The 15,881-nt window shown below is 53.3% G+C and overlaps 2 protein-coding genes across 11 annotated transcripts in view; both read left to right on the forward strand.

Moving 5' to 3' along the window:
- ATP11A (ATPase phospholipid transporting 11A) overlaps positions 1-12,666 on the forward strand; it is a 185,047-nt gene extending 172,381 nt beyond the window's left edge. For 2 of the 10 annotated variants that reach the window (XM_010360082.2, XM_030921881.1), the window contains 4 exons: positions 559-624; positions 1,806-1,909; positions 4,007-4,172; positions 10,046-12,666. In XM_010360082.2, the coding sequence (XP_010358384.1) occupies positions 559-624; positions 1,806-1,909; positions 4,007-4,172; positions 10,046-10,297 (588 nt within the window). In that variant the 3' untranslated portion in view covers positions 10,298-12,666. Of the gene's footprint in view, positions 1-558; positions 625-1,805; positions 1,910-4,006; positions 4,173-6,422; positions 6,510-8,770; positions 8,875-10,045 lie in introns of all 10 variants that reach the window. The other 8 variants (XM_010360085.2, XM_030921886.1, XM_030921884.1 and 5 more) reach the window with 8 other exon arrangements.
- Positions 11,653-14,981, forward strand: LOC115894611. The gene is made up of 2 exons (XM_030922408.1): positions 11,653-11,772; positions 13,202-14,981. Exons 1-2 carry the CDS (start codon positions 11,653-11,655, stop codon positions 13,658-13,660), a joined length of 579 nt encoding a protein of 192 aa, XP_030778268.1. The 3' UTR covers positions 13,661-14,981.
- The last annotated feature ends 900 nt before the right edge of the window (positions 14,982-15,881 follow it).

Below are 15,881 nucleotides of genomic sequence, written 5' to 3' on the forward strand. Positions count from 1 at the left end.
CCCGCAGCTGTTCTTCCACAGCAGGCAGGAGTCTGAGCTGAGTTCAGAAGGGAACAGACACAATCTATGAGTTTATTCCTGAAACCTGTGGAACGTAGCTGGGTAATCGGGCAACCATCTCTTCTACGTAAAACACAGAACAGAAGAAGGAGGTTCGCGTGTACCCGAGTTTGCATTACGGATTTTTAAATGCCAGCTGTGCGGGAATTTTTGTGCTCAGTTTGAGACATTGGGACCGACGTTCGTTGTGACCGAGAGCGTTGAGCAGGGCCAGTGTCAAGAGCAGGCAGAAGGTTGCAGACAGACAGGCCCTGAGCCCATCACCGCGCCGCAGAACTGGTGGTGGGAGATGCAGCCAGGAAACGGGGGCGTCCTGCCATGCTCTGGGGGGCTGCTGCATCTTCTGTTATGTGGTAATAAGAAAATTTAGTGCTTGTATCTTTGGGGTTTGAAGTGTTGGCACACAAGAAAAATGAGGTGTATTTTCTAAAACTCTTGATTTGAAAGAGAAAAAAAGTACATAAAAACAAGATGACTTGGACTGTTTTCCCCAAACAGATATTTGGAAACTGGACATTTGGGACGCTGGTATTCACTGTGATGGTGTTCACAGTCACACTAAAGGTAAGTGGTCTCACGCTCACATTCCTTCCCCGGCCACAGTGAACCCCTGCAGGGTAGGCCTCACCCGCTCTGAGCTCCCTGAATTGTAACTCCGTACCCAGGCTGGAAGCCACTCTGCACCCAGCCCAGGCCGGCTCCTAGGGCACCCCCAGGCATCCTCGTCTTGCTGTTTAGACAAGTAATGCACAGACTCAGTACACCCCGCCACCCCGCGTGCAGACCCCAGAGCGACACCGAAGGTAACCTCAGGAGCGAGCTGCTTCTTCGTGAAAGAATTCAGAAAGAATTCAGGCTAGAATTCTTTTCAGCGGCAGGTAGCCCTCCCCGCCAGCGCCATCAAAATACATTTGAATTGAAACAAATTAATGTATTTTGGAAAATTTTACTCTTTTTAAAGTCCAGTGAAGTTCTGTACAGACCGTATCATTATGAAATCTCAAAACCTATCAGACTGAGTCTTAAAAAGTGATACCAAAACATTCCTAAGGTCATTTTCTTAGATAGTGATATAAACAACACCTGACCCTAAAGTAACTTTCTGGCCAGGCACAGTGGCTCACGCCCGTAATCCCAGCACTGTGGGAGGCCAAGGCGGGTGGATCACCTGAGGTCAGCAGCTCGAGACCAGCCTGGCCAACATGCCGAAACCCCTTCTGTACTAAAAACAAAAAGTAGCTGGGCGTGGTGGTGTGCACCTGTAATCCCAGCTACTTGGGAGGCTGAGGCAGGAGAATCACTTGAACCTGGGAGGTGGAGGTTGCAGTGAGCAGAGATCACACCACTGCACTCCATCCTGGGCGACAGAGAGAGACTGTCTCCGAAAATTAAAAAAAAGTAACTTTCTTCGGTAGTGACATAAAGAACACCTTAATCTGAATGACTTTCTTCGGTGGTGATATAAACAACCCCTTGGTCTGTGGCCCCCGTGCCGCCATCTGGGAAATGCATCCATAGCTCCCTTCCCCGGGACCCGGGGCTGTGGCGTCCCCATGTTCTTCCTCTCCACGGGCAGTGTGAGGTGTGCCTTTGTCTTCCTGAGCGTTTTTGTGCGGGCATTGGGTCGTCACTGCTGGGTCTGTGTTTGGTTTAGTCTTTCATCAGCCCCTGGCTCTCTGTCCTGCCCGTCACGATCATTCTGACTGCTCGGGTGACACTGTAAACTGCCCTTTTTTTCCTTTTAGCTTGCGTTAGACACACACTACTGGACTTGGATCAACCATTTTGTCATCTGGGGGTCGCTGCTGTTCTACGTCGTCTTTTCGCTTCTCTGGGGAGGAGTGATCTGGTAAATATCTATAAGTAGCTGATAATCTGATAAATATCACGTGATTGTTATTACCTTAATAGTCCTGCACTATTTTTTTATCAAGGGTTGAAGACATATTTTCCGTGCAGCCTCATTGGTTGGGGCCAGTGTTTGTTGAACATCTACTGTGTGCTGGGCATCATGTGGGGTCCTGGGATACAGTCGGGGGCCAGACACGGGGAAGTCCCTGCTCCTGTGACTTGCACCTTCAGGGGAGAGAGACACTAACTGATAACAGCTTGTGACGAGTTATACGGAGGAACAGCCAGGATTCTACACCAGGGGACCTATGTCAGATTAAAAGGCCAGAGATGACTTCTCAGAAAGTCATCTGAAATTTGGAAGAAGAACACCATCATCACAGCATGTCCCCGCTGGTGACTGCCTCCCACAGCAAAGCACCTGCCAGGCATTCGACAGGTCCTGTCTCACTCTATCCTCACGCCCTGCAGCAAGATGGGGCCCAGGCATGGTGGGGCGGGACCTTGCCCGCAGCAGCCTGACTCCTGGGGGAGCCTCTGGTTTGGGGGAACAGCAGCAGGCATGCCATCCCGGGTGGGAGGAGGTCCTTGGTGAGTGGGAGCCGTGGCCAGCAGACAGGGTCCTGGACCAGGCTGCAGAGCAGGCAGGGTGGCCTCCTGGACCGCCGGCCGTGAGGATCCTGGCTTGAGGCTGTCATGGTCAGTCAAGTCACTGGAGGGCTGTGGGCAGAGCACAGCAGCGTTGGGTGGCTCTTTTAAAAACCCCACGGTGGCTGCGTGTTGAGCTGGTGAGAGCGACATAGGCAGGGTGGTCAGAGACTGTTGCCGTAAGCCAGGAAACTACGCAGGGTGGTGGGCCCAGGACCAGGTCCCAATCTCAGCCCCCGCGCAGCAGCCTCTGCCACAGCCCTCTGCAGACCTGGGGTCAGTCGCCAGCCTAGGGAAAGCCAGCGACCTTCTCGGGATCCCTCAGGGCCCCTGACCTGGGCGGGATTCTCAGCTCAGGAAGCGTCCCTCCCGATTACCTCGTTCAGCCAGCGTCCCCTGGTGGCCCCAGGTTGCATTGCACAGTCCCAGAGATGAGAGCCGAGCTTCCAGGATTTCAGTCACCCTGCCAGCCCCAGAGAACCTGCTTGGCTCTGGAGAGCCCAGCCCAGCCCAGCTCCGGAGAGCCCGGCCATTCTAGCAGCCCTGAAGGCCGTGGCTCTGTAAGAGGAAGATTCCATCCCAAAACCTCTCTGACCAGCTCCTGGGCTTTGGAACCAAGGAGCCACAGCCTGTCAGCCGTGGTAGAACTGTGGCTTCTCACATTGTTTCCCGTGTCTCTGATGTGCTGGGAGCTCACCATGTCACCACCGCTTGGTGATGAGACCCCATCCTCCTGCCCACCACCAGCAGCTCGTGGGTGCCTCCAGCCCCGTCCCAGGCCTGCCAGCAGCTCCACGTCCCTCCCGTTACCCACCACGCCCTGCTCCCGTTTCCCTCCTGTTGTCCACACGCCAGTTTCACTGTGCTTCCTGGAGGTGGGGCCCTGTCTCTGTGTCTCTACCACCGTCCATAGTGCCTGGGATGTGAAAGGCGATCAGGAAACATGACCGGAAGGCACATGTAGACGTGGACCTGTGGACTCAGGCTGGCTGCGGGTCACCAGTCCCTGCATCCTTGCCAGCCTCCCTCATGGAGCTGACACAGACATCTTTGAATTATCCTCTCTTGGGAGAGAAGTCATTGCTTGCTCTGTATTGACGACCAGTGCTCGGCACGTCCTTCCCATCCGAGACTTCAAGACAGAAAAACATCCCTATTTCAATCCCTTTTTTTTTTTTGCTTCTGTGAAACTGAACTTCAGAGACTTCTATGTTCCCTTTGAGATGACTTCATAGAATTCCTTCTCCCGTTCCTGTTACCCCAGCATTACCGGGAGGTTCAGCGTTCGTTTTTTATATGATAAACTCAGAGCAGGCTCCGTGGCTTGCCAAGCAACTCTCACTGACAAAAGTGTGAACTCCCAGAACAAACGCCCTTTGCAGCGTGGAGAGAGGCCAGCCCCAGGGAGTACCTGCCTCACCAGCGGCTTTTCTTCCCTGCCCCTCAGGCCATTCCTCAACTACCAGAGGATGTACTACGTGTTCATCCAGATGCTGTCCAGCGGGCCCGCCTGGCTGGCCATCGTGCTGCTGGTGACCATCAGCCTCCTTCCCGACGTCCTCAAGAAAGTCCTGTGCCGGCAGCTGTGGCCAACAGCAACAGAGAGAGTCCAGGTACGGAGCTTCCCCAGCGGGGGCAGGGGTGCTTCAGGGCCCTGGCCTCGGGACTAGGAAATGACCACTTTGAAAGATAGTGTGAAAGGTTTGGATTTCATAAAACGTGATCAGTTCAGGTATCACTAATGAGTTTCTTAATGATACATGATTTTAAACATCAGGTAAATTTGAGATGACTGATGTTTAATTTTATGTTTCAACCTAAACATTCAGATTAAACAGTAATCTGAAATAAGACACAAATAAGAGAAAAAAGACTAATACAAAAGGCAAATTATTTCATGTAAATGCAACCCTGTTTTAAAATTAATCATTACTTTAAAAGGTTAAATTACGTAATTTTTAAGGATGGTAAATTTGGCTGGAAACGGTAGCATCTGTATCAGGAGATGCTGGTATTGGTGGGGCTGCTTATTTTCCACAAGCAGAATTCTGGGTCCGGGGAAGACATGACGATACCGAGTGCCCCCCCAGGTGCAGAGGGTTCGGCAGGTGTGAGGACTTGGCCTCTGGCCCCCCATCCTTCTCAGCAGCTGGGCTCTGGCTCCAAGCTCAACCCCAAATCAGAGGCAGTGACCACGTCCCCTACTCTGCCGCTTTACCAGGAAGCCTGCCTGTCCTCGGAGGGCCACTGCACCTGTCACAGTCCCTTGGGACTCTATTAACAATGCAGGTTTTCAAGTTTCATCCCTGAAATTTATAATCACTCCGTGAGGTGGGGCCCTGGACTGGGCAGTGCTGAAGCCCGGTGGGGAAACGAGGGGTGGGAGGCCCCCGCAGTGGCCGCTCCTTCAGGGTGTGAGGCCGCCCAGGATGGACACAGCGGTGCAGTTGGGAGGAAGACGGGAAGTGAGGGGACCCGGGGCCCCAGCCCTGACTCACTCACGCAGCTCAGACACTTGGGGGCTGGCTCCCAGCAGTGCTGCCGTGCTGGGAGGGAAAACAGGTCGCCCTCCCCTAGGGGCGCAGCCCCACCCACCACCCACCTCTAACAATCAGAATGGGACCCTGGCTGGAGAGCTTTCTTGGGAAGTTTTTGCCGATTTAAATGTTGAAACCAATGCTGCCAGTTCCCGGCACTCCCTCCTTCATGCCTCCTGCCACAGTTTGTAAAATCAGAGCGAGCAAAATTCTTGGTGAAGAGACCCCCACTCAGCGTAGTAAAAATGTCCACACACAGCTCCACTGACTCAGGGACCACGGGCAGGAGAAACGCAGCAGAACCTGCATGTCAGCTGCTCCGTGCAGGGAGAGGAGCCAGTGGGAGCAGGAGCCAGGGCCCAGGTTGAGACTCCACGGCCCCCAGTGCTTCAGGGGAAACTCGTTGCCCCCAAGCAGCCACTGCCCAGCCCTGCTTGTGGCCCGAGAAGCAGCTGTCCAGTGGTACTTTTCTCTAAGCACGGTCCTTGGTTCCTGAGCCCTTTAGCTGTGCAGTTCCACAGCGGGCACACGGGTTCATGACAGGGCTCTGTGCCTGGAACACGTGTTCATAACCACATCCCATACATGGGGACGTGGCAGACACCCATGTCACAGGGCACAGGAGACAGCAGGGCTGTGGGTCTGACCCTGAGAGAGAACAGGTCCAGCTTGGGGGTGTCTGCTGGGCCCCTAGCTGTGGCCACAGTGGTGTGGCTTGAGATTTACGAGAGTCTCGGCCCCACCTGGCCCCTGGGTGCGTGTGGCTGCAGAGGTGCTTGGTCAGAGATGCCTGAGCAGGCAGGAGTTGAACTCGGGGGGTCAGGAGGTCCTGTCCCCGCAGAAGTCTGGACTCTTCCATGACAGTGTGCACGCAGCCTCCAGAGTCGGGGCTGCTGAGGGCCACGCCCCCAGATGCGTCTGACCACAGGCCCTCTGCTCTGCAGCACATCTCCGGGATGGGCGGGTCTCGGGCACTTTGGGAACGCCGGTGAGGACCCTCCCCGCCCCACCCTTTGTTCAGGAGCCCGTTTTGCTGTGGGTCTCTGCGTCCCACAAAAGCCTCAGCAACCCTTATGGACGGCCACACCATGGGACCTGCAGAAGGCATAAAGCAGGGAGGGGGGGGGCTGGCGGGTCATGGCGGGGGGCACCAGTGTCCACCTAGAGTGGCCAGAAGAACGTGCGCGTGGTGGCGAGCCTCCGACTAACTCAGCTGTCTCTCGTTTCTTTCCTTCCTGTTTCCTTCCGCCTTCTGACCACTTTGCCTAAATCCCCACATCTTGTTCACACACCCCTGTGTGCGTGGCCGCTGACCTCGGGACTCAGACTAAGAGCCAGTGCCTTTCTGTCGAGCAGTCAACCATCTTTATGCTTTCTCAGACTTCCAGCAGCCTGAGTTTCTGATGGAACAAGGTGATGCTCCTCTGCCTTCCGCACGCTTGGGATGGTAGACGCAGGGCAGCAGGGCCATGCCCGTCACCAGAGCCCCAAGTCCCCGCGCTCCGACGCAGTGTCCGCCAGGCGCTGGGCACGGCAGCCCCACGTCAGGAAGCCTCACCACTTACTTACACCTTCACATGCACAGACTGATCGTGAGCTGTGCTTTCCATCAGTCACAGTTAACCAGGTTCTCCCTCAGCGTCCAGGCAGCCTCAGAACCCACCTGTGAGGGTTCAGACACAGCTGACAGCGCAGAGCCGGCCACATGACCCCTCACACAGGTGTCAGAGAGGTTCCTGTGCAGGAATCCTAAGCAGGAAGGTGTGAGAGTTTGCAATTCATAGGCCATCCAGGCCCTGAGCTCACAAACCCTTCCCTCTGCAGCCTGTAGAGTGTGGATCACAAGGCCTCCTCCCTCACGCACCCACTTCTGTGCCCATCTGCAGCTGGAAAGACTGAGGACAGCTACGATAACACGGTTTGCTCAGGACCCACGCACATTTCAGGAAAGGGGAGCCAGGCTGAGCCACACAGCTGGAGACAAAGGGGACAGAAGCGTTTGGTGTCAGATGTTCGACCAAATTCTCTTTTTACTATTTTTTGAATGAAGACCTCTTTGAAAGCTTTCTATTAATAATATGCTTTAAAAATGACGACCCTGGCCTTTCTGGGCAGCGTAGAGGCATTCCCACGCCATTTTCCTGCGGTGGCATCCGTGGTCAGCACCGAGATTGCAGGGGCCTGCGTGCCGTCCTGAAGTCGCGTTCTGTCTTTCAGCCGTGTGCTCCGGCACCAAAGCCCGCATTCACGCGTGCCTCCAAATTAACGATGCTCTGAAAGTGCATGTTTGGTATTTTACTGTTTTACCAAATGCAGCCTAGAAAAATGCCCAGAGCAGAAAAGGGCTTTTTTTCCCTTTAATAACATCATCTTCTATATATTTTAAACACGATTTGTAACTGATAAAATGGTCCTTTTTTAAGTCCAAGCAATTAATAGGAATCAAAATTTTTCTAATTTAGTGTCATCAGAATTTGTTAGATTAAATTGCAGAATTTCATCTCACCATTTCTGTACTTGAAAACATTTGGGATAAAATTATTAGGAACACTTTAATAACTCATAGGAGGTCCTTAAGAAACTAATTAAATCATGCCAACTGTAGGCTAAAAATATGCATTCTAACTATGATGTAGTTTGTTGAGAGCTGATTTGCTTCTGAACATGTGCAGAAGCCGAGCCCGGCTGTGTAGAGACAGTGGCACAGAGGTTCGTTCTCCTGCTGCCTGCGAGGCCTCGGGCCCTGGCGTGACCCCCACAGGCAGGGCCGGTGTCCGCACCTGAACACAAAGCGCCTGCAGCCAGTACGTGCCCGGCACACACAGGAACACACTGTGGTGCTGAGACCACCTGCATTCTGCAAAACTTTGGAGGAATAAACATGTCACTCGCCCTCACGTGGGGCATATTTTACTTCCAGTGGATGGCTTTCTTTTCATCTGTTCCTATGGAAAAGAAAAGCACCACAGGCCTGACGTATATATATGTGCGATTTGCACATATATGCCTGTGCTGGCATCTCTGCGTGTCTGCATGCAGTTCACTTCTCCATCACTGTCCCTGGGAAGGGTGGCAGCCTCCTCCTTTGTTTCCTGCTGCTCCTCACCTGGGCGTCTGCCCATTCGGACCTGCAGTTCTGCAATTCCAAGCCCGCAGTTCTTCAGCTCCCGCGCTTCCCTCATTCCTTGAATAAGGCTGGGCTACAAGATCTCAGTGGAGCTCTGTGAGCATGTTGGCCTCGGGACACTCTGCTGCAGGGCCCTGGCAGAGCGGCTCCTGGGGCTCGCTGTCTGCCATGGAAGTGGGTGTGTGGCTGAACATGTGGCTCCAGGATTCCAGAGGTGCCCGGTGGACCTTCCGGCTGAGGGACCTTGGACCCTCTGCCTCCCGCAGGTGCCGTGGCCTGTCCCTGAGCCTGTCGCTGTCTCAGTTCTGGGCTTGGGCTCCTCATGGGAGCGGCCCTGCTGGGACAGTGTTTTCCCAAGAAGCCCCTGAGCCCTCGCCCTGGCCGCTCCGTGACACCCCATGCAGCCTCCAACAGAGGTTTAGAGCCTCTTCCTGCTGGGGTCCCACGGATGGTGCAGGCAGAGGCCAGAGTGCTCCTGGTGCTCGTGGGCACCGGCTCAGCAGCCCCGCGTGGCCCATGTTGCTCAGTGTCTTTCCTCGCCTTGCAGAGGGGCGTGAAGCACAAGGCTCCAGTCCAGGCCGCACAGAGCAGCGACGGGCCCCTCCTGAAGGACCTCCTACGGCAGCCAAGGCGCAGTTAGCTCCACGCTAGGTAACTGTGCGGCTGCTGCGTGCCGCCCGTGTGCTGTGACTGTCAGACCTGTTTTTCCTCCAAAGTTTTGCTGTGCTGTGCTGTGCTCTTTGATAACAAAGGTTCACGGTGAAAAAGAGCAGCTCTCTTTACACACACATGCATTTGCTGTCCCAGGTAAGTAACACGCCTGAGGGCACGCTGACCACACATGGAGCATGCTGTGCACACCCACACACGTGCACACTCCCCCCACACACAGCACGCAGCCTGACCAGGCCCAGCTTCATCAGATACAGGCTCACAGTCCTGGTCCTTGGGGGAAACGGCTTCACCTAAAAGGCCTCTCAGGAAGGAGCCTGCTTTGAAATCAAACGTGGATATTGCGTGGTTTCTGTGGAACTGGGGCCCAGGCAGTGTGAGTGCAGGTCTTCTGTGTGCCAGCCGGAGCACGTAGCTTGTGCCTCTCTGACAGACATGGAGGCCATGAAGACGCCTGCTCCTGCCAGCATTTCCGACACTGGAAATGCTGGTCTAAAAGTGGGCTGGTCTAAAAGTGGGCTGACCTGGGGACGGCCCCCCCATCAGACAGATGCGTCCTGCCGCTCCCCTCGCTGGTCAGACCTGCAGGGCTCTTGCACATCCGGGGCCCCAGTGGGCTGTCAGAAGCCATGTAGGCCCCATCCATGTGGGGACACCCAAGGCAACATGCCAACAGGACACAAGCCGAGCATGTCCAGTTCTCCATCAGCCCAGTCCCTGTGGGGTGGGGCCTGCCCTCTCTGGGGCACTGAGTTCGCCTTTTGTTCGAGGGTCTCTGGGTACTGGTATGGCATTCAAGCTCTCACTGCACAGGAAGCCAGCTATAGGGAGGAAGCTCATAGGTTTCCCGTCCATGGCCTGTATCCCTGGGGTCCCTGGGTTCTTCCCTGGGATGGTGGGACGGGGATGGCCACTGTTGGTACCAAAAGGGAGAGGCACTCATTCCTAGACAGAGACCCCTTGCCTCCGTGTGGCTTCTCCAGTGGGGTGGATCCTGCCCAGCCTGCCCTCAGGACGAGGCCGTGTCCTGAGCTGAGTCTAGCAGTTCCTGCAGGAGGCGATGGTAGTGAGTGCATCCCAGAGTGGCTCAGGTAACCCCAAGCAGCCCCGTGGGGATCCCTGAGACTGACCGTGTGTCTCGTTCTCTCAGCAGAATGGGTGCGCACAGCCTCGGGACCGCGACTCAGAATTCACCCCTCTTGCCTCTCTGCAGAGCCCAGGCTACCAGAGCACCTGTCCCTCGGCCGCCTGGTACAGCTCCCGCTCTCAGCAGGTGACACTCGCAGCCTGGAAGGGGAAGGTGTCCGTGGAGCCCCCACCCGCCCTCAGCGGTTCCCGTCACCACTGCAGTTCCAGCCCGAGTCACAGCTGCCCTGGGTCCCGTGTTCAACTGCTTGTGTGATGGATGGTCCTAAGCCTGTGGAGACTGCACACGCCTCTTCCTGGCCCCCAGCAGGCAAGGAGGGGGGTCACAGGCCTTGCCCTCGAGTGTGGCACGCTGGCCGCCTGGACCCACCGCTGCAGTTGCTGAGCCACACTGGTGGCCCCCGGGCATTCAGCTTGACTCAGAAGGGACATCCTGCTGGCGCACCCTGTGTGCTGTCATGCAGAGGCCATTCCCCCAGGTCCATGTCTTCACCCACCTACCATCATCCGCCTTTGTCGTCGCTGGGAGAGAAGAGCCGTCCAGGCCCCCATGGTGGCCCACGTGTGGACATCTGCTGCTGTTTCCTGCGTCCTTTCCTCGACAACCCTCCAATCCTCGTGCTGTAGGAAGGGCCAGGTCACTCGGATACCGTCATCCCTGTGGACGCACGGCACGTCCTGCTCATCTGGGAGCGGCTTCCCTGTGGTTCAGTCCAGGCCTGTGTGTCAGGGCTGGCTGAGTTTCGGTCTCCCTATCATCGCCTCGTGCAGAAAGCAGTGCCATGTGGGAGGACAAGGCCACGCCAGTGGCTTCCAGCCCTGCAGCACAAGTGCCAGGATGTCCATCAGCCACTCACCAGAGCACGGAGCCGTCAGTCCACTGTTACAAGAGAATGTTGATTTCATGGGTGCGAGGGCCAGGAGACAGATACTTGAGTGTGATGGGCAGACATCCTCTGTCCCCGTGGAGCGGTCACCACCCAGGTGGTGTTGGTGCCCCAGAACCTGTCTCGGGCTGATGGGGGCGGCCCACAGGACATGGGGTGGATCCCAGCAGGCAGCACCGCACCTCTGCCCGCTTCCCACACTGCAGCTCCGCCCGCCAGGCTCTGCATCCCTTTGCCCCCACATCCCCATGTCCCCATGCAGGGCTCTCCTTCGTCTTGGGATTCTGTCCAGCGCTGCTCTGGGTGGGTTAGCAACCCAAGGGCTGCTGTGATACAAAGTCCCTGTTGCTGTCTGTACTGGCATTTCTATTTCTGGAAATAATCTTTGACGTAGCCTTAATGGTCCTTAAAGAAGACATTTCATTGTGAGGTTCGGTACTGCTGCCTTTCAGGAAAGTACCAGACGCTGGAGGAGGAGCCACGCTGGCCACGCCCGCCCGGAGCCATGCTGGCCACGCCGTCAGATGGGCTCCGGCCGGCAAAACCCAGAGGGTGTTTCCGAGGTGCTCGACGGTAGGTGTTTTGGAAGCTCAGATTTCACCATTTGATTGTATAATCTTTTACCTGTACAATATTTATTTGAACTGAAGGATAAATCGGCGGTAAGAACAGTGAACACAGTGGTCGGGATAAACTAAGGTGACAGATAAACACCACACCAAAGATGAGGGTCGTGAGCAACCCGCTTGAGCAGACAGAACGGGGAGGACTCCACCCTGCCCCGAGGTCCTCGTGCGGCCGCCCTGGCTTGGCAGCCCTGCCCACGCTACCCCCGCAAACAACGGTGTGTGCATTTTTACAGCCCTTTTTAAGAACCCAATATGGGCATATATGTAATACCTGTATGGGGGGCAGATTCTCTGTATGTTCAGTTAACAAATTATTTGTAATGTATTTTTTTAGAAATCTAAAAATTGCCTTTGCACTGAAGTATTTTCATAGCTGTTTATATCTCTTTTATTCATTTATTTAACATATTGTCTAATTTTAAAAATAGGTTTTTAAAGCTTTCATTTTTAAGTTTATGTAATTTTGGCCACTTTACATTTAGATTCTGGTGAGAGTTTTGACTGAATGTTCCAATCTCTGATGAATGTGAATTTTCAGATTTGATTTTATTCTCTACACACACCTCTTCCTTTCTTGGTATTTCTGGTGGCAGTGATTAGTTCAACAGTATATTTAAGGTACGATAATTTGCTATACTTTTTCTTTACAATTTGTTGCAATTTCCTCTGCTTTCTGTGTTTCATTGTTAATTTCCATCCTTCAGCCTTAAAAATAGAAGATTCTCATGTGAAGGTTTAGTAAGCTGGGTCCCAGCTCTGCCTGTGTGGAGATAGTCACCATGTACCTCTGACAACAAGTCTTAGTGTGAAAGTCACTAAACTTTTGCACACTCCCAAACGTCTTTTAAAAAATTGCTTGGGAAATTATTAAATGAATGTACCTGATCATTTGAAATCGATAAGGGGCATGAGATAAAAACTAAAAGTATGAGAAGACTCAGTGAGCGACACGGCAGGGTTTGCACACAATTTTCCACCTCACAGTAGTTAGTATTTACTTGCCTTAAACTAACTTTGAAGCAAGTAATGTCAACTTTGAGCACTCTGTCGAGTTTTGAAAATCTTATTTGCTGCTGCACAGGTTAATAAATTGACAATTTGTAATTCAGCATGTTGGTCAGAGACACAGTCGCTGATTCACACCCAGTCCCTGCCACAGACCGTCTCAGACACACACAGTGGGCCTGCTGCACGACTCACACCCAGTTCCTGCCACAGACCATCTCAGACACGCACAGTGGGCCTACTGCATGACTCACACCCAGTCCCTGCCACAGACCGTCTCAGACACACACGGTGGGTCTGCTGCATGTGTGTCCCAGGCTTTTGGCTCCACGTTCACTCATAACCATGTCCACTTGCAGGCTTGCACACGGGAACACATGCATACATATGTACATGTACATACCACAAACATGCAAGCTCCTGCACACATGCATGCACACAAACATGTACACAAGTGTGACACATGTACACAGGTGTATGTACACCAAAACGTGTGACATACATGCAGTACGTGCACATGTGTACACATACCACAGACACGTGTGCACGCTCCACACAATGCATGTGCACATACCATGAATGGTGTAAGTTCCTACACACAGATGTGTGATACATGCATGTACATGTAAGCACACATAGCTCCTACAGGCTTGCTCACACACACGTGTATGCACACCAGAGAGACGTATGAGCTTCTACACCTGTACACATGCATACACACATGCACATGTACATTCACTACAAACATGCAGGCTCCTGCACACGAGCACACATGCACATGTACCCACCCCAAACACGCACAGGCTCCTACATACATGCACATGCATGTGTACACCACAGATAAGAGCTCCCAGGCGTAAACACGTGTGCACACACCATACACACGTGAGCTCCCACACATGTACACACCACAAACATGCAGGCTCCCGCACATGTGAACACATACACGCGCACACGTGTGCACACATGTGCCACAAGCAAGTGCATACTGTCCTGGTGTCCCGCACTGCATCCTGCCTCCTTCCTGAGGGCGCCTGTGAGGAGCCTCTGGCCGGGCATGGGAAGATGGGGCTCGTAGCCCACGCCTCCCAGGGATGAAGAGTCCCCTCCTGGCAGAATGTCTAGGCTTTGCAGAGCAGGCCCGGGGCTGAGGTCACAGCTTCACTTACACCAGCTGCTCTGTGGGCAGTGCTTGGTGCCCTGGACAAGATCCTTTCCCCTTCAGGGAGGTCCAGCCCCACAAGCCAAAACTTCCCCTTGGTTCAGCCCTATACCAGGTGGCCACAGCAGGACTGGCCACGCCCACGCCGCACCTCATCCCTGCACACAGGAGCACGGCCAGTCTTCTGCCACGAGCCAGCTGGGAAGGGCCGTGGCCTCCTAAAGCCCCAATCAACCCAGCCTGTGTCTGAGCAGATGGGGCGAACAAGCAGTCCACACCACCTCGAGGGAGGAGGCCAGATGCGGCAGCTTCTCCAACAGGGTGACCATCCGCTTGGCTTGCTGAGCGTTTAAACAAATGTTTAGACAGGGTGTTGTGACTTCTCTGAGTTGAGCCTTGGCCAGGGGTCCGGTGCCGTAGCAGGAAACCTCCAGCCTTGTTCTTCAAACCACTCAGCTCATGTGTTTTGCACTGACTAGTATTGAATAATGCAGCCACTTTTATTTAATGTTAATATTGTTTATTTGGCAGCTCAGTGTCTAACATCTTGATATGCAGGTCCTTGCATCCTACATTTCTTTAGTAAGTTACCCATTTGTAACTTTAAAAACAGGAAAAATGTCAGTTGGCAAATGCAATTTTTTTTTTTTAAGCTAAAGGTGGGTGAACTGGAATGAAAATCTTTCTGATACTGTGTCTCTAAGCAGCTTTGATGGGGTGTGTTAGAAGTGTCATGAAAGTGTGATTCTACTTTTGCAGAAAAAATCTAAAGATCAATTTATATAGCTTTATTTTTTACTTTATCAAAGTATACAGAATTTTAATATGCATATATTGTGTCTGACTTAAAATTATAATGTCTGCGCTACCATTTAAAATGTCTATTCATTATGTAATGTAATAAAAGAAGGTCTTCAAAAATGTATTTAATAGGAATGGTATCCATAGCTGTGATCATCATAAATACTGGAGTTTATTTTTAAATTATTAAACATAGTAGGTGCATTTAACATAAATCAAGCCTCCACACAGTAACATTTAACTGATCATTAATCTGCTTTGAAAAGTTAAAATATAAATTAAACCAAATCTAACATTTCTGTAAAGTTTATTTTGTATGCTCCTGTTTTTAACTTTTATTTCTGTAGATAAACTGACTTGGTAATATTATATTGGACTTTTCTCTAGATTATCTAAGCAGGAGACCTGAATCTGCTTGCAATAAAGAATAAAAATCTGCTTCAGTTTCTTTATAAAGAAAATCACACAAGTGGTGTGTACATTTTCTGCTGTTAGAGACTGTACAGTCAGAACACTCCTGCAGCGTGCTTCTGTGTGGGATGAAGGTGACAAGCCCACTGTGGGTTGTGTGGGCCCGCCCTGGCTGTTCCCTCGGCCGCCACCCCTGCAGGGGTACCAGGTGTGCCAGGTGCGGGGCCCTGGTGCTGACTGCCCTGGAGCCTGCACAGGACTGGGTTTCCCAACCTTCTGGTCCGTCCCCACCAGGAGCTCCTCCCCGACCTCTGCCAAGTCCCCGCCTGCCACCTCATTCTTGGGGTCTAGATGCCCCCTTTCTATCCCAATTCTCCTTGACCAAACCCCAGGCTCTTCAGCCTCCTGAGCTCTGTTGGCTGAACCCAGCCTTTCCCACTCTGAAGTAGAGGGCATTTCCCTGCCCCTTGCCACTCCCACCCCTGGCAGAATTCTGAGTGCTGCCACGGAGCCCCCGGAATGCCCCCTGGCCCAGAGGCCGTGGCCTCGTCCCAACCCTGACCTCGCCCTCTCTTGAGTCCCCACCCGGCCGGGCCATGTCATACTCTGCGGTTTTGTGTCTTGTCTGGAAACACCAACTTCAAAAACAAAACGCCACCAGGGTCCAACTCCTGGGATCCCGGCTCCATTTGGGTGCCTGGAAAGGGGCCTTGGGGTGAAATCTAGAGCATCCCTGGCGGCTGGTGCCTGAGTCCCACCTGGCCACATCTCCTCTCCCTGCTCGGCCACCTGCTTCCCATGGAGTCTCAGCTCAGGGCCACCTGGGAAACACCCCAGGGGGGACAGCGGGGTCCCTGGCTCGCAGGCTGGAATTCTAAACACGAGACTTTTGCTGGCTCCTGAACGCCACAAAGTCAGGGGCTACTTTTCACAGGCAGCACACAG

This window comes from Rhinopithecus roxellana, chromosome 18 (assembly GCF_007565055.1).
Source record: "Rhinopithecus roxellana isolate Shanxi Qingling chromosome 18, ASM756505v1, whole genome shotgun sequence".
Classification (NCBI taxonomy): domain Eukaryota; kingdom Metazoa; phylum Chordata; class Mammalia; order Primates; family Cercopithecidae; genus Rhinopithecus; species Rhinopithecus roxellana.

Bases quoted from the DNA above. Each gene is read 5' to 3' on its own strand.
- LOC115894611 (XM_030922408.1), top strand. From the start codon at position 11,653: ATGAGGGTCGTGAGCAACCCGCTTGAGCAGACAGAACGGGGAGGACTC. The intron at 11,773-13,201 runs GTGTGTGCATTT...AAGCACACATAG, and splicing joins CGCTACCCCCGCAAACAACG to CTCCTACAGGCTTGCTCACA.